This window comes from Pezoporus occidentalis, unplaced genomic scaffold, assembly GCF_034315485.1.
Source record: "Pezoporus occidentalis ecotype Australia unplaced genomic scaffold, CSIRO_AGI_Poc_V1 ctg2, whole genome shotgun sequence".
NCBI classification, from domain to species: domain Eukaryota; kingdom Metazoa; phylum Chordata; class Aves; order Psittaciformes; family Psittacidae; genus Pezoporus; species Pezoporus occidentalis.
Genome location: NW_026913855.1, coordinates 12,051,094 through 12,074,088, shown reverse-complemented (window position 1 = coordinate 12,074,088; position 22,995 = coordinate 12,051,094). Strand labels below are relative to the sequence as shown.

General features: G+C 45.3%; 1 protein-coding gene across 1 annotated transcript in view; it reads right to left on the bottom strand.

Annotated features, from left to right (window-relative positions):
* BMP6 (bone morphogenetic protein 6) overlaps positions 1–18,860 on the bottom strand; it is an 88,515-nt gene extending 69,655 nt beyond the window's left edge. Inside the window, exon 1 of the mRNA XM_062617864.1 lies at positions 18,081–18,860. Coding sequence (XP_062473848.1) covers positions 18,081–18,507 — 427 coding nt within the window. The 5' untranslated portion in view covers positions 18,508–18,860. The remainder of the gene's footprint in view (positions 1–18,080) is intronic.
* Between the last annotated feature and the right edge of the window lie 4,135 nt (positions 18,861–22,995).

Below are 22,995 nucleotides of genomic sequence, written 5' to 3'. Positions count from 1 at the left end.
GGACCCATTTCTGAGTTACTGACAATCCCTCACATGCAAAGTCAGCTTACACCTGTAGTTGCTGGTCTTTACTTCTTTGCTCTTAATTTTTTCCTGCCAGGGCAGCTGGCAGGAGTCCTGTGAGACATGGGGTAAACTGGAAAGGATTTCTGTGAAGCTTGCTTCACAAAATGCCTACAACTTTGTTGTGCGCAATGGCCCTAAGGGTCCTTGCTAGTCCCAACATCAATTTACCTTTCTTGCTCGGATCTGGCCCTTTTGTGTGCATCACCACTGCTAATGAAAGTATCAGCTCTTGTACCTTAGATAACTACCTATGGACCCAAAGCTTACTACCTCTGCACTTACTCCCACTACACACAGAAATTTCAAAGCAGTGAAAAAACAGGACATTGAAGTGTATTCACATAATCTGCACAATACCCAGAAAAGAATTTCAAAGATTAGATTTTGGAAAAAAATCTGGAAGATGAATTGTCCTATGGCTACACAGAGAAGCAGGTGAAACCATAGGTGTCCCAGCTGTGACCAGCAGGTACATACTTAAGGCAATACCACATGATGACACATGCTTAATTTGTTCAGGTGGCAAGGTTAACAAAACAAGCTCAGGGAATGAATGCAGCTCAAGCAGAATGACTTCAACATGAAGAAAAAGCTGGTCAAGATGAATCACACATCCCAGTCAAATAAAGGAAAGTCTGCTTGATTTAAACTTAATTGTAACTGGTTTCCCCTCACCTTCCAAAAATGCATTTTAAAAGGAAAACAGTGTTTATGGAGCAAGCTAAGCCACAACCATTTTATTCATCTGTTGTTTCAGTTTTTTCCTTAAGGCTTGCATTTAAATACAACCCAGAGTAGCCTACTCTCAGAGCCTTTTAACACACACTGTTATTTAACGAGAAAGAATAAGGAACATTATGATCAGGTTTCCTAGGAGAGGACATCACAAGAAAAGCAGAACAGCACCATTTCCTCAGGTTTCCGCCCCAGGCACCGCCAGGCGGAGGCAGCTCAACCCCTCACTCCAACAGCCATCTGGGGAGCTCAGCAGGATACCACCCAGAGATGCACAGGGGATCTCACGGACAAAAAGGCTTTTAGGACAGAGAGCATGCTTGTTTCCTCATCATCATCACTGATGGCAAACCTCCTGCCCATGTGAGCCCTGCCTCTTTCACACTGCACTGCTCTCACAGCAGCAAGTCACCATTACTAGCGCTTACACAGGTCTGAATCATGCAAACTAGGAAAGATGGAATAAGAGGCAAAATAAAAGCTGCCTCAGAGAGAGCTGTGGTTTCAACCAGCTGAAAACATTATTTTTAGAATACTGGAATCTCTTAGACATCATCCTTCAGATTCACTTGCCTGCACGGGTGAGAGTCAGGACCTGCATGCGTACCTCTCTCTGCACTACAGTTCATTCCTCCAGACACCAAAGTTTCCCCTCTCCTTCATGTCCATGAAACCAGGTATGCATAGCCAGCCCAAGAGATTGGCTGGATGTGACCCACCCATGGCCAACTGCAGCATTTGCTACAACTCTGGTGGGTCTTCCAAATTGTGCTTGTGATTGTATTCAACATTTAAAGTTTTTTGTTTGGTTGTTTCTTTTTTTTTTTGGGGGGGGGGGGGTGTCCACAGTTGTGCTTCACATTACCTTCAGCCTCAGATAACCAAGGCAGTTTTCACAGCCCATCTGCTTCAGAAAGCATGACGCCTTTTTTCTCCTTGAGTACAGCTTGGGTTTATTCAAACAGAAACAACAGAAATAGCAACGTGTTCCCTTCATGCCACATACAGCAGCAGGCAAATATCCTGCAACCCTGTCAAAGATGGTTTGAATTGCTGAATAATTGACTTAAAACTTTGAACTGAAATGTGGGATGGCAGAACGCATGTGATCCAGCTGAGGATTCCCCTCTTCCTCCACCCTGCTTCTTGGCAAGGCAAGGTATTCTTCAGTTTCAGGAACAATCTCTTGTCTGCATTAATTTCTGAAGTGACTTTTCCCACCTTATCTCTGGGAACTGATACTGACCTCAGATAACTTCCCACAGGCAGGAGAGTAGTGGGGCAAGAAAACGCCTGGCATGGAGACGAGCCATAAATCCCAGGAAGAAGAACAAAAATTCCTTCACTGAAAGGGCTGTCAGGCTTTGGAACGGGCTTCCCAGGGAAGTGGTAAAATCACTGTCCCTGGAAGTGTTCAAAAGACATGTAGATGAGGCCCTTAGTGACATGGTTTAGTGGTCAACTTGCCAGCTCTGGGGTAATGGTTGCACATGATCTTAAAAGACTTTTCCAACCTAGTTGATTCTATGATTTTATAATCTCTTTCCATGCCACTATGATCTTGGCTTAGTACACAATCCCTAACCTCAGCTTTGGTTTTGCTTGTACTTGCTAAATTCAGGTTTTTCTGTCCTTACTCCTCAAAAAGCATCAGTGAAATCTACGGGACTCTGAAGATTACAGCCTTTTCTCCAGGTAGCTGCTGCTTCTGGCACAAGGCTGCACTTTCAGCAGAGAAACACATTAGAAAGCCACTGTTTCATATCAAAGCCTTCAAGGTTTCTTAATATCCTTCATCTTTTTTCTGTACCTTTATAGACTTCCAGAAAAGTTTGCTAATTTAAAAATAATATGTTTATTTAACCATGATCTCTCTAATTGCCGAGAAGATCTGTAGTGCAAATCCAAGTTTTCTTCCATCTCAAACTGGTACAGTCCAAAGCCAAGAATACATATATTGCTAGCTGGAAAATAAAGTGCCCTTGATTCCTAACTTTATTTTGGACAGTCCACTCCATGTTATTAAAAGCCAAATTCAGTAGTGAGAAAATATATATAGCTTCAGCTGTTTTGTGTGGGTTTAAAGTAGTATTTGCTTTATGAGTAAGAGATTCGATAATGCATATATTTACATAAAAATAGTTTTGACATTTACGTTAACTCTTTGCCAAGCTGGTGCAAAAATGGAAATGTAAAAAGCATAAGCACAGAAACAAGCCCCTATGCTGTAAGTCTGCTATTTACAGGTAATTTTTTTTTCTTGGCAATAAGACGTGAACGGTATGTTTTATAGCACTAGACCTAGCCACTTGGAGTCAATTTAGTGTTTATGGAAAGTGCCAGACTGACAGTTCGAGATTTAAACTCTCCATGCCAGCGTGTAGCTGAGCTGGGGTAGCAGCAAGGGGAGTTTCCAGAACCTGGGATACCGACGGACCCTGGTCGCATCCTGCAGACACAGAGAAATTCATGGTATCTCAGTCCAGTACACATCAGTGCAAGCACCCAATTATTTCTCAAGCCCCAAGAGGCTTCTGAAGAGGGTGGCATCACTGTGCGCCACAGGAGAGCATGAAGTGAAGCGCCTTGCACGATTCAAAGCCATAGATAGCTATGATATGTCCAAAATTTTCAAACCAGAGCTGTTCAAAAGACGAAGTCTATCTCATAGATTTTACTATTACAAAGCAGATGTAGATTTGCAGCAGGAGATAACCTGCCATTCTCTGGGCTTCTAAGCAGCTTGTGAAGGCCACTGGGGCAGGACAAGAAGCAGAGAGCCAGGAGCTCATGAAGACCTTGCAACTGCAGAGCCCAAAGCAAACTGCAGAGCAGCCAGGACATCTGTTTCAGCTTCACAGCCTCCCAGCAACACATGTGTGACAAAGCTGCCCAAGGACCACGCAAATCACTTGGCAAAAAGCCTTCACAGGTACCACCACAGCTTTGTCAGAGGTGAAGCCTCACATGAAGTACATAGGCCTTGCTACCTCAGCCATCCTCAACACACAACTTACATACAAGTGCATCGCACTGGAGGATTCCCTAACAACAACTCCTCTGATCGATCATACATAGGGATTAATATTCTGTCTCATCTACTCTCCGCTCCTTCCCACCTGAACTATCTAGCCCCTTTAGTCTTCTCTTTTCTCAAAACCAAGAAGGAAAAAGTAATCTCTTCAATAACCAGTTGGGATGGGTGATGCACAATATGATGTCAAGCACACTACATAATTGCATTGTGTCAAGCCACAGAAGCCCTAATCTGGTAGATCTGGGGACGACCATTCAGCAGTCAATAAACAATCGATGCAATGGACAGAAAATGTTGGAAGCTGTCTTTTCTACTACAGTAACCAAGATCATTCTTTTCTTCCTTTTTTTCCCCAGAGCAATTAGTCAGCTCAGGGATGTCAAAACATATAACTGGGCCACAAGACAAATTACAGTGTAAGTGCTGCTGCTTTGCCAATGACCTAGCAGGCTTGGCCCTGAGGTTTCTACTGTTTGAAGCCTCATGTCCCTCGTTCAGTACTGCAGTACTTCTACAGACATTTTAATGAAGACTATAGGAAAGTCTATATTTCCTATTAAGGAAACTATAGGAAAATCAACCTGCATGGATCCTTCATATATATAAACAAACAACAATAAAGCCCAGATGACCAAATCAATAACATATTGGTATGAAAAAGAGAAATATAAAATACATACGTATACGTAGTGGCCACTGATCCAGACCCTTTTTACTAAAGTTCACAACCAGGTTACCAATACTTAATACTCCAACTGTCTCAGCTGAATGGTCTGGATATTAAAAAGCCATCTTTACATTCCAGTTACCATACAACATCATAAACTGATGAAAATATACAAACAGAAACAATTAATCAGAGCTGAGGATAGTCTTGATCCTTACTGCAGCCTCATATGTTACATATTTTTTCTGCCGTGATCTCACTAGCAATGCATCACTGTTTTTAACCACTCTGAGCACTGATTCTACACTCAGCAGCTGTGTTTGTTTACAGGGCTAGAAATTAGCACAGGACAAATGGACTCTATCCAACTGAAATTTTTTTTTTGCCATTTTCCACTACACTTCACAATATATTGGTCCTCATAGTCCAATTATGTATTTGCCACTGACGCTGGCCAAGGAGAGTACATCAGCAGAGATGGTGCTTGCTAAAACTGCATGGGGATGCTTTTTATTTCTCCAAACGTGGACTCTCTAATTACTAAGCACAGTTCAGACACTTGTAGCCAGGAAAGTCCAATACTATATTGTCCATACTGTTTTCACTAGGAACATAAAGAATGCAATCATAATCCATCCTGCATTTTGCATACTGCCAGTTCAGTAAGAGTGATGAAATGCAATGATATTCTATACTTACAAGGACCTGCCAGTGCCCTTCACACTTTTAATTGAGCTCACAAAGCCAATTCCAAAAGACTGCAAACCAAATTTAGACAAGTCAGCCCTAAAATTGTTCTCCATTTCAATATCCATATGTTTTTTCACTGTTAGTTATTTAAAAAACAAACAAAAGAGCAGCCCTATGCCCCTACCTTTTTTTCATCTACTTCACTGTTTCCTTAGCACACAGTTGGGGGGGTGCTTTGTTTTTCCCCATCCCATTCTAGGATAAACAGTTAAAAAGGAGTTACTGAATCCCCTGGAACATGGCCGCGAATACTCCTGCCCTAGTTCTCACACAGCTGAAGGTAAATACAATTTTAAATGTTCGCCCTAATTATTCAGAATACTTCTGTAAGCAATCCCTATTTACGCTAGAGATAAACACAGCATGCATTACGTTGCAGTTTACAGACTGCTTATGTCTTCCACACTGCTAAAAATACTCCAGTTCTATCTTATAAAATGTATTCTACAGAAACTACCAAACAGCCTCCCAGGGCAAATGCTGAATCCTGGGAGCCAAGCAATTTCTCCAAGTAAATATCCACAACTATTTTGTCAATTCACCAGTAAGTCCTGATCAAGCATGTTTCTGGAGAGAACAAGGCTGAAACCACTATACAACTTCTTGAAATATGTTTTCTTGAACACGGAAAAAGCCCATTTCCAGGAGCATTTGCAAGGCATTTTGTTTCTGAGGGACTGCCTCTCGCTATTCTTAACTTTGTTTCGTGCAAACAAAGTCCATATTTCTCTGATAATTTCAAATAATAGCAATGATGATGTTTCTGACATCACAAGACGCATGAAGAACCCTGTCAAAGTAATATATTGCACTTTGCCATGTAATTATGTTATGCTGGAGTAGAGTGTTGGAAAACTTAGTATAATCATTAGCTGAGCACTGAATGTTTTGATTGTCAGACAGGTTGTATATGATGCAAATATATGACTCAGAAATGATTTCACATAAACATTTTGGTAACAGTAATCTGACTCATAACCTCCAACATAGAAAATAACAAGCTGCACAAAACATCTGTGCGCTCCAAGCAACCCCAGCTTGTAGCAACCTTCACAAGTCCCACAGCACAGAGAAGCCAGAGGGTCCCATTCCTGAGGACCCAAAGCTGAGAGGTGCTGAAATCCACCTTCCCAAAAAGAGTCAAAGAAGTAAAAAAGGCAGTTGTTCCCACCAGGGAGCCTTGCTGAAGAGCTATGAAAGTTTACTCCATCTGATAGCCTGCCCAATGGGCATTGCTTGGTTTAGGTCCACATGTAACAGGGATAAGACAGGAGGAAAGGTTTGTTGTTATTCCACCCGAAGCTTCGCCATGTCAAGCATGACACAATGCACAATTCTTCTTCTATTTATTTTCTCATTCATTAGGAGATGGACAGCTTCTTTCACAGCCCCTTTCTGAAGACAAATGTTCAGTCTTGAGTGACAAGGAGAATTTACCGTCTGTTATTTCAGAGGAGGTTTGCCATGTTTATTCTGGAAAGTACCATGAATTAATGAACTATCTCTTCAAGCCTCAGTGAGTCGGGACTGCCAGCTCTCTGGCTGCCAGAAGCAACAGACTGTTTTGGGACCCCATAAAATTGTTTTTACTGAGACTAGCAATAGCAAAAGTATCAGGCAGACCCAATCCCAATAGCTCCTGAAACATAAAGGAGTCATTATACTGACTTCAGCCATTACACTGCATTTTTATTTGGAGTTTCTCAACAAAACTATCAGTTAACTCAAAAGACGACCTAGTATTACCTTCCTTGCAGTACGGACACTACCAAAAGGCATTATGACTCTGCAGCATGGACATCACCAAAAAACACTACCACCCCACAGCATGGACATCACCATTATCATGGATATTACCAAAAGCCAGACAAACCTTTATTAGGCTTTCCAACAGTTGTGCTAGCCTCTGACTGCTTTAATTTTTCCTATCCGGCTCCTTGGGGGTGCCTGCTTACACCAGTGTCCCGCACTTCAACACACACATAAAACCAGAGACTGCCCTCACGCTCATGCTACCATCCACTGCACCCAAGTGTCTCCTGCATCATTCAGAGACCACAAAGGAAAAGTTGTTCTCTTCCAAAAGCTACCACTTAGGGCAAATAGTAGGCATCATATACAAATGTGAGGGCATTTGATCACACCTCTCCACAAGAGATGTGCAAGTGACCTGTGGGGCGGTTGGGCTAAGGCAGGGGAGAGCCCATGGCTTTGCTCAAATCTGTGTCTGCCCCCATCGGACTACAGATACCTGATGGAGCTGCAGAGAGCTGGCTGGGCAGAACAACCTCCTGAGCACCCAGTCACTGTCCCAGTGCAGCAGAAACATGTGCTAAGAAAATGCAGTTGGAGGAATTTAAGGCGTTGGAAGTCAAGGTATGGGATGAAAACCCCAGGGATGGTTTCAACCCCAAGCACTAGGTTCATCTTACCAGTCTACACCACAACACAGGTGGAAGGATGATTCATACAGTGGGAGTGGGGGAAACTATACTTATGGGATAAACTAAAACACAAGAAGTTTCACCTCAATGTGAGGAAGAACTTCTTTATGTTACGGGTGGCAGAGCCCTGGAACAGGCTGCCCAGGAGTCTCAAAACCCGCCTGGATGAGTTCCTTGTGTACCCTGCTCTAGGTGGCCCTGCCTTGGCAGGGGGTTGGAGCAATGATCTCCAGAGGTCCCTTCCAACCCAAACAATTCTGTGATTTCTGTGATGTCTGGTGGAAATTCACATTCAGGTAGCACTCACAAAGATCAGAGGTGTTTGCTGTTTGCAAGCTCGTCTGAGGAGCCGTATCTCTAACACAGCACGGCTGCAGAAGGCTCAGACTAGGCAACATGGATGAGCAAGGTACACACGTGGGAAGTACTAAAGCCTATGCCAGGTGAGAACCTATGGCCTCCAGCTGGCTGATGCTGCAACCTGAGAAAGGGCAGGTTTCACCAAATAAGACCCTAGTATTCCACTGACTCCACAGGCCACTTAGGGACCGGCTAGGATGGTAACACAGAGCTCAGTTTCACAGTAAGATCACAGGACTGGAAGCAAGAATTTCAGAGACCTCATCACAGCCCCAGTCCAGTCACGCTCTTCAAGCCTCAGCTTAGCCATTTGGACACAAGTATAGTAACAATTTATGTTTGTCAGAGCACGATGTGAGACTTCAACACTTACTAAATGCTTTGAGGTCCTGAATAAGAGAGAGAGCAGTATTTTTACATTGTCTAGTAAGTAACAAGCATTACACATTCTGCAGAATGGCACATTTTTGGACAGGACAGCTGCTACAAACATTAAAATGTAAAAACTACCACATGCAAGAGACAAGACACAGACATCTCAGAATGAAAATCTCTACTGTAGTGTGTTAAGCAAAACTATTTTCTCTTCCATAGCACAGTAAGTTAGAACTTCCCTAAACAGCTTTTTGTCTCCCTTTTTCTTCACTCCCTTCCCCCTCTGCTTTTTTGTCTTTGTGGGTTAAGAAGAAAAAAACAACAAAAAGAAATTGAGAGAGCAAGCCAAGAGAGTCACAATCACCAAAGCCTGTAGAACATACAGTGAATTTTGGCAGGACATGCATGTTTATCCTTTTCATATGCTGTTTAAATTATTTTTATAAACAAGTCATTATCTTACATAGCCACTGCTTAGTCCCTTTCATGTCAAAGACATTTGATGTTACAATAATTAAGCAAAAGGGTCTGCATTCTTGAAATGCAGTCTCAGGATGACTGTTTGTGGGCAAGAGACTGTTGCGTTTCTAAAATGAAAGGTATCTTCTCCAAGCTCCACTGTTTAAGTCAAGCACCTGGATTCTGTACTTGTGGATCAAACCTCTGTGTAGATATTCAAGTGACAATTTCATAACAGGCTTAAATTTTAGAACTCTACTCCTACCATTTTGCACCAAATTGTGCATACAGAACAAGGCCCTCAGAGAAGCTTCTCACTGCTTTAAGTTACATACAAGGAAGATATTTTTTACTGTGAAAGTGGTGAGGCACTGGAACAGGTTGCCCAAGGAAGTTGTGAATCCCTCATCCCTAGCAGTGTTCAAGGCCAGGCTGCACAGAGCCTTGGGCAACATGGTCTAGTGGAAGGTGTCCCTGCCCATGGCAGAGGGGTTGGAACCAGATGATCTTAAGGTCCTTTCCAACCCTAACCATTGTATGATTTCATGTTGATGAACTGGCCTTGGCATCATGATGAAGACACAGGTATATTAAAAGCTTATAAGGCCTATTCCTGCACCAAGAAATGTTTATCACAGCTAAGACGGAGTACGTCACCAGTGTGGGCATTAGAAGAGAAGAAACATGAATGGGAAGCATATGCTAAGGGACAGAAAACGCTTCCTCCTTTTTTTCCTGCAGAGCCTCTGACAATTAAAGACTGCTGCTTCAACCTCTGCTCATCTGGATTCAGCCAGAGTGAGTTTGACCACTGTGACACAAGGAATTAAAGCTGCAACCATGTCTTTATTCCCCAATAAAGCGCCTTAACCCAGATACTTTTAACACGGTTTGAAAAAAATGGAAGTTATGCTGCAGTAAGTGTTCATGCCCAAACACCTTTTATTACAGAGTTTACAAAGCTAGAGGCAGAGAAGTCTTTTGCATCTGGTACATGCTTGTAACAGCCCAACATTTTTCCAACTCATTTGGACAATTTTATTCCTTGTAAGAGGACTGGGATTGATTGCTTACAGCTTTACTCTTCCAGAGTCATCTATCAAATGGTCCGAAAAGCCCAGAGGACACAAGGGTGCAAGAAAGCAGCTCCGTTTCACACCAAAACTGCAGACTCTTTTCTCCTGGTTTATGGGTGTGACTATCAAAACCTGCCCACAAGCTCTAATCTGCTCTCACTTTTTAAGTGTGCCTTGTTGCCTGGTGTGGAGCTAAACGCTTGTGCTTCAATAGACATTATGTCACTCCTTAGCCCTTGTACAAACAGAATGTCTAATACCTTGACCATATACGCCACATGAATGCAATGCAGTAAGTGACAAGATAAGACTACTGCATCTGCGCCTGCGTACAGCAGCACACACCACCAGGAACGTTTGTGTGCACGCTTTAAACAAGGCGTATTTTACAGCCTGCACTTGATAAAAGAAATTGTGGCTCTCAATTTGCTACCATTAAGATTTTGGATTGATCAAATATATCTTCTTTAAAGGGGGGCTTCAAATAGCTAACTTGCGTGTCTCATACTGCAAATGACCATTAAAATACATGGAATAACAACTTTGGAAGACCGTTTGAAAAACACTTTCTCATTTATTGTCGGGAAATTTGACTTCTTCAGAACAAGTGTTAACACTGTCTTGATGAATTTGCAAAGCTATTCAAGCCATGAAGTACATCTGCACGCTGAGTATATTTCAAATACTGTGCTTCTGTTTTCACTTTCAAAATGTTTTTATTTATACACTAATATTTGACCTATGAATATTCCACGTTTACATGGAGCCAGCTGTTCTAAATTCTGGTTATACTGAGCATTCATGCAAAACATCAGGTGATATCACTGGATATTTTTAAGGGGAAAGTTCATAGGAAAGCAGTTATGTATTCTTGTGATTAACACCACATTGGATCAAAACAGTCATGTCTAGCTCTCTGAAAATACAGCTACTGTTTTAGTTAGCAGAACACTTCGGCTCTGTCTACATTATCCTTTTTTGCCAAAAAAATCCCACTGTTGCTACCACTGATTCAATTCTGTCATTGTGCTATGATGAACACTGCAACATAAAGTAAAAAGAGCTGAAGGCAGTGCTGTCAAAATCGTTGTGCCCTTAACAACAAAAAGTAATCTCCTGCCATCACCAAGGAAAAAAACCCAGAACAACAACAACAACAAAAAACCCCACCACGAATACGACAAACAAAAACCAGCTCCAAAATCCACTCAACACTACAAGGCTGTTGCTTAAGTATCTGAAAGTTCGGAAATACTGGCCCAAATCCATAGCAGGTTTTAGGAATCAAAGTCCAACATGATGTATTAAACACCCCTCCAGTCCCAGAGGGGCTGTTTCTTTAATTAAACTTTTTCTCCTGCAACAGCCCTGTGGCAGCTAGAGCCCTGTGCCCTTCCCAAAGCCATCACCTTAGGAACCTGCTCTGGTTCCAAAGCACAGGACCACGTGGCTCTCAGGGAGCAGGCGCCTTTTGGGCGTGCTAGTGCCGGCCAGCCCTGCTGCAAGCGCTGCAGACAGGGTGGCAGGAGGCACCACTCCTCAACCTCTGCCAACTGTGGCTGGAAAAAGCTGGAAACAACCTGCTGAATGTTTTCACACACAGCCCCTCACCCTAGGTGTATCACAGACGGGAGAATCCCAAGTCCCAAATTCTCTCTCCACATTTGGAATCACAGGTGGTTTGGGCTGGAAGGGATTGTCAAAAATCGTTCAGTCCACACCCGCTGCCATGGGCTGAGACATCATTCACTAGACCAGGTTGCTCAAGGCCCCATCCAACTTGACTTTGAACACTTCCAGGAATGGGGCAGCCACAACGTTTCCAGGCAGCCTGTGCCAGTGCCTCACCACTCTCACTGTAAAAAATTTCTGTCTTATATCCAACCTAAACCTCCTTCAGTTTAAAACCACTGCCCCACTGGAATAGAAAAGTTCCATGCACTCCACCAGCTCACATAAGAGTTTTTGGTCCTTAACCTGTCTTACAGCCTCTTGAGGTCTGATGCCCACTAAAACAAATGGGAATCCCTATTTCTTTTAGCAGGCATTAGTGCTTACTCTCTGTTTCACATCGCTATATAAATGGCCGCATGGAAACATTAAACGATTAGTAGGTGGACTGTACTTAACAGCATTACTGTGCAACTGCTGGGATACAGCAGAAGAAACACACGGTGGGACTGTTTACGCCCTAAGTAACTCGTACCTTACTCTAACCCCCGCGAAGTCCACCATGAGGCAAGATGACTTAAAAAGAATCATGCCTCTGCAGCACGGAAAGTCTAAACACCACCTTCCTTCCTCCTAAATCACAAACACCACTTAAAAGTTTATATTTAAAACTACAAGAGAGCACGTCACCACTGTGATGCACCAGGCTGGACCAGGCAGGACCTCTTCAGCAGAGGTACAAGCCTCCAGCATGAAGTCCCTGCAGGAGCTCAGCAAAAGGCATCCACAACAGCTGCCCAAGCAATTTGCTGATGAAGCCATGTCCAGCTGTAAGAAAATTGCCTAAATAGAACCTTTTCATAAGAAGTGGTTTAGTTTCAACCTTGTTTGAGGAAAAGAACTAGGAAGCATTGCTTTTATTTTCAAAAAAAAAAACCAACCCAAACAACCCCCACACCTGGGTTTGTATTTCAAAATAAAACTTCGTAGCTATTTGCACATACAAATCTGAGTCAAATCCATCAAGACTGCTTTGGCAATCCTGACTTTTTCCAATTACAACCACTTTTTGTTGTTGGTTGTTGTAAGACTTCAACATTTCACCCAAATATAAGACGGTAAATTTTCAAGCTCTGAAAAGCTTTCGCAAGATAGAGAATAGTCCTACTAATGCCACATGGTCTGGTTCCAGTAGCTTAGTCCAGATGACACTTAGCCCTTACATAAATGTGACACTCTACTCATTTCAGCAGAGCAGCTTCACCAGGAGCTGTGCATTTTGCAGGGCTCCTGCCAAAGGCAGAAGGAGGACTGCAGCAGTCCCTCGAATTCAGTCTAGAGTAGCTGAGGACTTCTAAAGGACCATTTGCAGTTTTAATCATGTCATTAGGCAGCTGCACACTAGCAGGCAGCTCTCAAACAACTGCTTCAAGGAGATGACATAAATGAGGACCTTGAGCTGCAACAGTTGAACAGCAAATGTAAGGCTGCTCTCCAATGCTTGGGATCTGTCTTGGCATCGAAGCCCAGTATACAAGGCTTGGCAGAAGTCAGTAAACTCATTCCCATCATCAGCTTCATGATTTCTAATACTGGCCTGCTCTGGACACACGTGGAGGACGCTGCTCGCACGCCGAGAGCACAAGGCTGTACACAGCCAGCTGGCAACACAGCCAGATCTGCAGCATCACACACTCCAGTTATTCCCTTTGAGTAGATGTCTTGACCTTTACAACATGTGGCCAAGAGTATAAACAGATGGGATGACAGTATGAATGGTACGGTCCCATCAATATAATCACGCAACATCCCTGATACATCTTGGTTGCCTCATTTCACATCCCCTGACAGCAAGCATGATACCAGGAAAAAGACAGGTGGGCCGATCAAATCCTTCAGATGAAAAAATTCACCTCCTTTAGAAACATACATAAGGATGTTGTAGTGCTGCTTCCCCCCTGTGAAAGGCCATGTGGAGCGAAAGCATGTTGCTTTCGCCTAAGTTGCCATGGATTTGTGCAAGCTCATTCCTAGAAGGAAATCTGGTAGGTGATGGCTGCCAAAAAGATGAAAAGCCTGCTTGGAAGACATCGCATCCAGAAGGTGCTGCTTTATAGGCCATGGGAGAGAGAGCATTTGCACAGCAAGCCTTACGCTGACCTCTGAGCAGCTTCTTTGCACTGAAAGGGAGCACTCTTGCCCCAGCAGATACTTGAAGTCTTGCAGGGAAGAAAGGGATCGCCTAGGGCTTGGGGATTCAAAGATCAAAGAGGCTTTTCACCATGATCCCAACTTTAATAACATGGAAAAGCTTCAGGGCTGCCTGCAGGACTGCTTGGCAAACAGCTGTGCTTTTCCCTCATTCTTTTGCCTGAAGTCCTCCCAAGAGACCTGTAGGTCTTGCTTTAGAGGGGAAACCCTCTCCCCAAAAATACAGGGATACAGTGAATCCATGCTCTTCGTCCGCTACAAAAAGGCACAACACTGTGGACAACCAGGCACCAGACCCAAAAAGCACACTTTTTATGGTCCTTACCCCTGGAGGGTTTGCTGGGTTCAGGCTTTTCCTGCACAGACATCCACCTGTCAGCAGCTCCAGATCTGGGTGATAGCAGAAACCCGCAAAGACTCTCACTGGATTCCTTGGGTTTTCCTGTGGGAAGCATGTGGCTTTTTTCTCTTGGTGTGGATGCCAGGGTAGGTAGGCATGGGTGATCACCAGGAAAGTTTCTTCCTCATTTTGACACAGGACTGCTCCACAGCACCTTATATCCACCTTATATCCGTCTACTTACATGTACTAGTATCCAGACTTCTTATGTGGGAAATGGAAAGAAACAGGCACTTTTCAGGTGCCTCAAACTAATGAAAATATCCAAAATAGGCACTTTTAGGATCATCTTCCAAAAATAGGGACCAAATTTACTGAAGATAGATGATATTTTCTGTCAAATTATTTTTTGGTATCTAAGCTGATAAATGAAATTTATTATCTAAATTACCTGAACTGGTTGTATCTTACATGTGGTTTTACTTGTAACAGAACACTTATCTCTACTCCCCAATACATCTCTTCAGGTGCCTTATAAAACAAAGTGCTAAGCATCTCCTAGAAACCTTGAACACTCAAAGTTCTCCTATAGTCAGCCCCACTGGGAATCATTGCCCATACCTCTCAAGTCCATACTACAGTGCAGACATCACCAGGTAGGCAAGACAAATCCCAGACTCTGCGCTTCAAAGACTGATGTTTCTTGTCCTTCATGTAAGACAGCAGCTCCCTCCAGCTGGAGAGCATCCATGCCTCTATGCCCTCCTTCTTAAATTTTATTTCTTTTTTTTTATTTTTAAAAGAAGCTTTCCCAGGACATCACCTTGGAGCCTGGGACAAGTCTGAGCTGTCCGAATAATCTGAGGCCTCACCAGTGTCCCTTGGCTTCACAAGACATTGACAAGGAGGACTGGTACCCTGAGCACATATGGAAGCATAGCCTTCCCCAGACAGAAAACACATCAGTTGTAGCCCCAGACTGAAGGGATATATGTGTTGGTCAGGAAGGGCTGGAGCACTGCACATTAAGATCAGCAGTGACTACAAGCTACTGACTCTTTTGGGGCTACAGGGCTGGAAAATTTAATCACAGTTTTAAAAGAACATTAACACTTGCAAACTCTCAGGACAAAGCAGGACTTCTCTGCACAGCTGACCTAGATTGATGGCTTTCCAGCACAACCAGGTGCATCAAATGTTCTGGGCTGCAGCAGAGGCAATATCAGCACCTGAAGGTAGGTCACCCACACTGACTTCACACCCATGCAGCCCCACACGTCTTCAGGGTAGCCTGCACCTGTACACAGGTATTGCCCATATAATACCATACACTCCTGACCCCAAGGGCTCCTCACACCACTTTGGTAGCTGCCCTTCAGTAGTAGAAAGGGAAGTCTTTAATGTTGAACACAGGCAAAGCTCTTCAGAAGCGGATTTTAATGAAGCAGAAGTTATTATAGGTCTGATCACATGCAGAAAACCCCAAGTAAATAATTCTAGCAGTGTCTGCTTATAAGGAGACTCCAGCTGTGGGATTTCAGGGTCACACAGCATACACTTCATTGGAATAGTCAGTGTCCTTGAGGTCAGGAGCTTCTCCTTTCTGTTGTAATCCCACCATCTCTTGCTGCATTTCCTAGACTACATCTAATAGGCTGCTTTAATAGATCACGGGCTGGCTCTTTCCTATCACACCTTTGGTTCCTACATTGCAATAGAATGAATTATTGTTCAATGGAAAAGCAAACGTCAATACACATGTGAAAGACCCCCCAAAATCCCTGACACGTCAGAGGAGCTACAGAAAACAGCTGAACAGATGTTCAGTCTCACCCCCTCGATTTGCCAACACTCTGGTAACAAACAATCACGTTAAATGACATTATGGTTTATGACTCGGAACTTGGAAGTTGATGAGAAATTTCTGCAGTTGATTCATACTTCCTGAGACTCATAACTAGCATTTCAATCATGCTATTTTACTACATTACGTGAATAATTTTCCTTGTTGTTACATAAGTGTCTAGATCCAAAATTATCAGAACTGATCTGAATCATATGATTTTAGGTTTTTTTATTTTTAAAAGAAACATAGTTTCAGGGTACTGTCTAATACTTCTCTCCTGGTGCTTTATAAAGCAGGCAGTGAAATACCTTCTAAAGCACCACATGTTCACATTTCTCCCTGAAATCAGCTCCTCTGGGTACCACCCAGGCCCTTTGCAAGTACCTTGCTCTGCATCCTTTAAACAAAATGTGCTACAGGGATTTCTAACAGGCATCTACAGCCAACACCATACTTCTTAAACTCACAGCTCCAAGCATAGGTCCTGGAACTCCCCAAGGCAAGGAACAGTGTGGCAACAGTTCTGTGTATTCAGAGGACAGAGACGTTTGGGGAAACTGGGAGGGGAGAAAAAGAGAAGCAGCTGCTCTTTGGACTCAAAACCTTTATGGTATTCCCACACCCCGGAGTCCAAGACAAATGAGGATCACGCTGGCTTCATTGAAGGATGATTTGAGGATGCCTCAATCCAAAGCATCACAGCTCCGAGACAGCAGCACCAACTAAACATCTCTGAGCTAATTTTAAATGGGAGGCTGAGACCTTGAGAGGGGTAACTGCAGTACGTGGAGTCCACAGGGCTCTGTGCACTGCTGCAGGGGCTGAGCACCCCAGGCACCTCTGTTGTGCCTGCATGAGTTGCAGTCGCCACAATCTCAACATAGACAAATCCTTCAACAACCATTTGCAGCAGAAGTGGGACATTTCCACCATACTACAGGATTTTCATCAGGAGCAAAAGCCACCCAGCTCTTGTACTGAACACATACACTGTGGCACAAAGCTATTGAACACATCTACCCATTCTGGGAGCTCAGAGAAACTTCCCGCTGCAGTGACTTATCACTGCTGTAGATGAGGAAATGCACAACTTGTATTTTGCTTTAAACAAGACAAGCTGTTCACAGGTGTCATCGTTCTGGCACATAGCTCTGGCAGCACTAGTGAAAAGACAGTTTTCAGACGACCGGCTAAGCTACTTGAGCTTCACAGGAATTCCCTAGAAAAGGAACTGCAATTTGCCAACTGAAATATTTTCATTCTCCACATTAGGTTGAATCTAATTACACCATTTCTTTACAATTGCAGTCTAGTATTGAGGGCTCCTTCAAGTAAAAAGCTTAATGGCTTTCCCACTGACATGGTAACTTGGAGCGCTTCACATCAGTAACACGCTGACAGTACGATTTGTTCAAAGAACAGGTTGATGTCTACCAGAGCTTATTTCAAGATTCCAACAAGATACAGATTTTTTTTTTTTTTTATCACATTCCTGGGTTCAATCACCAGAATATCCTACATGGAATCACATATTCATCACCATGTTAGCTTAGCTCCTCAAAGAAAGAGGAGACGGGGACAGCACGGGGCGACTGTACTTTGCTCCAGCCCGAAAGACATCTGTGCGTCGCCGGACCTCGGACGGAGCGAACGCAACCTGCGCTCCGGCGTGAACGCGACTCCGCTGCCCAGAAACCAGAGTAGGGTGGATTTGATCCTGAATGACGGACTGATGGCTATCAGCATAACAAGTGCAAAAATGCTATTAATGAAGATGATAATAACATGCCCCCTTCTTTTTTTGGCCCCCCTCGGGTTTTGCGGGGTTTTGTCTCATCGGCAAGAGGTATGGTAGGTTTGCCCTTCACCGAAGCGAGCTGCCCTCCTGGCCGACGTACGTGCAGCTCAAGGCAGGTCTCGCCCGGCAAACCCCGCGGACCGCCGACCCAGCCGCGCTCCGCAGGGAGCAGCCGTCCGCCTCCCCTCCCCGGGTACGGGTGTCTGCGGACCGTGCGCGTGGGCTCCGCGCACCGCGGCACTCACCCAGGTTGACGAAGCTCATGACCATGTCGGCATCGCTGAGGAAGGCGCTGTCCTGCGAGCTGGGCAGCGGCGGCTGCGGGGCAGGGGGCGACGAGTGGCCCCGCTCCGCGCCCGCGGTGCCCTCCGCGCCCTCGGCCAGGGCGTGGTAGAGGTCCAGCATGAAGCGCGGCGCCGCCGTCAGGCGCCCCGGCGCCGGGGCCGGCGGGTCCCGCGGCAGCGGCCGGGGCCGGTGGGGCAAGCCCAGCACCGAGAGGATCTCCCGCTGCATCTCCCGCTTCTCGTGCGACTTCAGCCGTCGGTACAGGAAGCCCGAGGCGGCCGCGGGCGGCGGCTCCCCGCCCTCCGCGGGCAGCGCGGGCTCGGCGGGGCGGCAGGCGCCGCTCAGCAGCGCCCAGCAGCAGCACAGCCAGGCCAGCCGCCGCGGCATGGCGCTCGGCCGGGCGGAGGCAGGCGAGGTCCCCACTTCCCCCTCTCCCCGGGGAGGCTCCCCGCCGCCCTCCAGCCCTGCCCCCCCCGCGGCGGCTATCGGCTGGGCCGGCGGGGGCAGCCAGAGCCAGAGGGGCTCACCGCTCAGCCCCACCGCCGCGCATGGCCGCCCCCGGGGCACAACGGGGCAGCCTCCCCCCTCCCTTCAGCCGCTCAGGTGCGGCGGGGCCGCCCCCCGCCCTGGCCGGGCGGTCAGTCCGCCATGCCCCTGCCCGGGGGCTCCGCGGGGTCTGCGTGTGCGGGGGAGAAGGAGGAAGAAGAGGAAGAGCAGCGAACTTTCCCCCTGCCACGGAGTGAGCGAGCGAGCGAGCGGCTCCTGCGGCGGCAGCCCCGGTTCCCGCGGGCTGGCCGGAGCGGGGCTGCTGCCGGCAAAGGCAAATCACCAGCGCGCCCGCCTCTCGGCGGGGCGGGCGGCCGCTCCTCCGGGGCGGGGAGCGGGCGAGGGCGCAGGTAGCGCGGCCCCGCGGGGCGGGCGGGACAGTGGCGGGGGATGGAGGGGGGCAGAGCAGGTTCCGGAGCTCCAGGCCCGTCGGTTATCATCGGTTTGCTGAGCTGGAGCAGCGCTCCGCTAAATAGCGGTGCCGGCCGCCTCGGCCTCGGCGGTTCCCCTGGCTTGTTCCTTCGTAAAAGAGGATTTCGGTCACCGCTCCCAGCACTTAGAGCACGTAGGTTATTTCTCCTGAAAATAAGCGGAGTGGTACCTGTTCTGAATCTGAAAAAACCTTATCGTTCATCTGAACGGGTTACAGCATCCCGCCCCTTTTTCTGGAATACCGAACAAAAGTAAGCACTGAGCACTGATAAATGGTGCAGGTACCTCTCCTTCCACACCCAGTCCCCACTGATGAAGTACCAGCCTGTGTCTGTGTACTGTGAAACAGGCTGTACCGCTGTAAAAGAACATACCAACTCCTAAAGTCAAATGCTAAGGTTGCAGCTGTGATTACAGCCTTTTCATAAAACATAACCCCACCACCATCACCATCGAGCATTCTAAGAACGGCAATGAAGCTGAGCAGGGAGCAGCTCATCCATATGCTGATCTCTGACTTAATGGATTTTGCTCGGGTTGGATGAGTAAATCCAGGCTAGCCCCGCTGAAATCAGCGCAATTGCTCTAGGTTTGAACTGGGATAATTTCATAGGAGTTGGCCTTGAGAGTAATATCTGGACTATTTGAAGTCACTGGCAAAATTTCCATTAACTTTATTAGAATCAGAATCTGGCAATAAGCTCATATTCAGTTTCCCAGAGACACAGCTGAGAATATTCAAGACTGAGTATGTTATTTTCAGAAGTGGAGGTTACTCAGAGCGTTCACTTTGTGAAAGCAAGGTCGCAGATGGCTCTTTTAACTGCACTAGTTAAGGAACACAGTAATACTAGGTATTTGAAAGCTTGTTTTGGAGGGGAAAAAAATGCATCTTTAAGGTGATTTGAGCATAGCTATCACGGGGATGGTAGGGAAGAGTATGGAAGTCACTTTTGCAACTATCCCCCTATTTTTTCCACTTAGTTACTGATAGAATTTGAAAGTGAGGGTGTGTCCAACAGCATGGACTAAACATGCTCCTTTTGCTATACTGGACTTCATTACCATCATGAAAGAGGTCTGTGTCGTCCCTTAAGGACTGGAGAAGCCAGTCTTCAGGGAAACTTCTGTACTGCTGATTCATTTATTCAATTCTGTCAGTTTAGAGCAGCAGTGATGATTTGATTAAAGAGGGAGAGGAGGGTTCAATCCCAGAGAGGAGGTGAGCAACATCCCTCTCCTTCTGCAAGGCAGTGTGGGATTCCACTGGGGAAAACCCAGGCTCCCAGGCAGAGAGCCCAGTGCACAAGCTGTCCTGCATCCCTCTCAGCCCACCAAGAAGTTATTTTATAGCAGCCTTATGGAAGGACATTTGGAGGCTGGGAGGAAGTGCAAGAGCCCTGAGGTCAGTGAGGGAGGTTTCCCAGGCAGGCACTTATCCCGCAGGTGGTGAGGAAAGGGAGCAGCCACTTCTGTGCCATTCACTTCCCAGTCTGAGCCCATTTGGATGTAGTTCATGTTGCTGTCTCCAGCAGAGCTTTGTAGCCTCCGTTTCCTGTTTTGACAGCACCAGAGGGAAATGTCTCATTATACCATTATCTCCAAAGTGTGAACCTTTCCATCCAAAGTGTCCCCCACTTCCCTTCAAGTCCAGCAAAGATGGTGCATATTTAGCAGCAGACAGCATTTTAGCAAATTCCAGGACAGCTGTTGGGCATTTCTGCTTCTCTGATGCTCAAATGTGTATCACCTCTATGTTTTTATTCTAAAAGAAAAATATTTTAAATACTGTCATTTGCATAGGGATCACTTCAGTAAATTGCAGCTGTAATAACAGTTGGCAGCATTTGGGCATCTGAGTTTGATGCAGCCTGGGGACAGGGACACAGCAAACTTTCCAGTACATCCCTGTTAAGTTACCATATTCTTAAGGTAAGTTTCCATGTGTAGCTAGGAAACTAATGCCCTCCTTAGGAAGTCATTGCACCTTCTGTTCAGTCTAATTAATAAGTCTGTCACTTTTTTCAGAAGTGCTTCCCAAAGATGTACACTACTTATCCCCAGAAATGCATCTCACTTCTAGTTGTGAATGCTTTACTGTGGGTTCCAGCTAATGTTATGGGACCTAGGAAAGTCACTGCATCACTCAGCAACTTGTTGCAGGGTAGAAAGAATTAAGTTCTTTTACAGAGGTCACCTACAGCAACAGGTTTCAGATATTCCTCCCATCTGAAAGAGCAAGTTTCTGCAAAGAATTTTAAGACTTCGGATGAGAGCTGCATACCTAATTCTCCAAAGGAGTGCAAAGGCTCTGCATTCAGCAACTGCTGCAGGCTGACACATGTTTTAAGAGTTAATTGAAAATATATTGTAGTGCTACCAGCAGAATTTTTCGCTTGCCAAGGAGCCTTCGTAGTATAATCCTCCATCCATTGCTCTGCGGTAACATGTACTTTCACTCTAACTTTCCTTTCACTGTCTTCACTTTCATCTTCAAAAATGCTGCGGAATCAGGCTTCTGGGTATCGTTCAGGTCACCGGCTTTTCCTGCTCATGACGGACATCTGGTGGAAAAGCGGAGAAACTCGGGTCTGTCCACTCGGCAAGTTAGCAGTAAAACCTTTTTTCCTCAAAAAAACCCCTCACTCCACCCCCCCCCACCCCCCCCCCGAAAAACCCCATAACCCTAATAATTCAAAGAGGTCTTCTACATACCCCTGAAAAGTCCTTATTTAATTTTCATTCTGTAAACAAAATTTCAGTATGTATTCAAAAACCTGCACCAGCTCAGTGCTTCATGAGGAACATGTGGTACAAGTGGCCATGAACAGAGCCCATACCCCACAGGACTCCTGTTCCAAGACGTGGCATGGTGCCAGCAAGGATTAACTACAGCACTTGATTTCATCTGGCAGTGCCAGTGTTTAGGTTGTATGCAATTAAAAGCTGGGCTACCTGTTTCTACTTGAATAGGATTCATTGGGTATTCTGTTGTCTTAATTCAGCAAATCATTCCTCGCTCTGGTTTAAGCAAATTAGGTTTCCTGGTTATTCTATGGATAAATCATGAGAAGCAGTTCCAGGCAGATAAAGCATTGAAGTGGTAATTTAAGTTTAGTTGGAAGCTTTCAGAATAAAATTAAGAACAAGAGAGAGGTTCCATTACTATGCCTTAAAATACACCACCTCATCTGTAATCAGGAAGAGGTATATGCAAAACCTTTTTCAATGCTTCTGGTGTACAGCTTCCCAGGTGCCAGGATTTCATGACTCTAGCAGAACAATACACCTTGAATTTCTTTTTTTTAGGACTAAAATTATGTTTTTGAATATAGTATTGAACTTACTATTCCAATGATCCCTTCTCCACCTCCTGAAAACAGAAAAGACATTTGACTTTTATAACTTGGCATTCCCACCTTCCCTTCAGCTGAACCATCAGCCGCCAAAGCGCCTTCATCAGGCCCTGCTCCTGCGCTTACGGGGTCGGCAAGGACACTGCAGTAAGGGTAGCTTCTGTCTTCACAAAATCCTTTTGCTAAGCAAATGTAGGTATTTTTTTTTAAGCAACATGGAAGAGCTGTAAGTAATAAGAATGACTTTTTGCTTTCTAAAAAAAACCAAACCCTATGCTGTACAATAATGACATAGCTGGAATGGTCTATTTGCAGTGCTGCCCTTGGAGAGGTTGAAAATGCAAACATGCCTCCTAATTTTAGCATACTGGTTTCCAAGGTCTACTTGTGAAATGAGAAAGAGTGGTTGAGTATAATCTTAGTTCAAAGATCGAAGCAGGCTAAAAACAGTATTTGCTATGAAAGCTCAAATTTTTCCCTTCGCTTGCTGAACTTGCTTTCTCCACTGCAAGTAGGGACAGTTGAAAAATAGTAACATCAT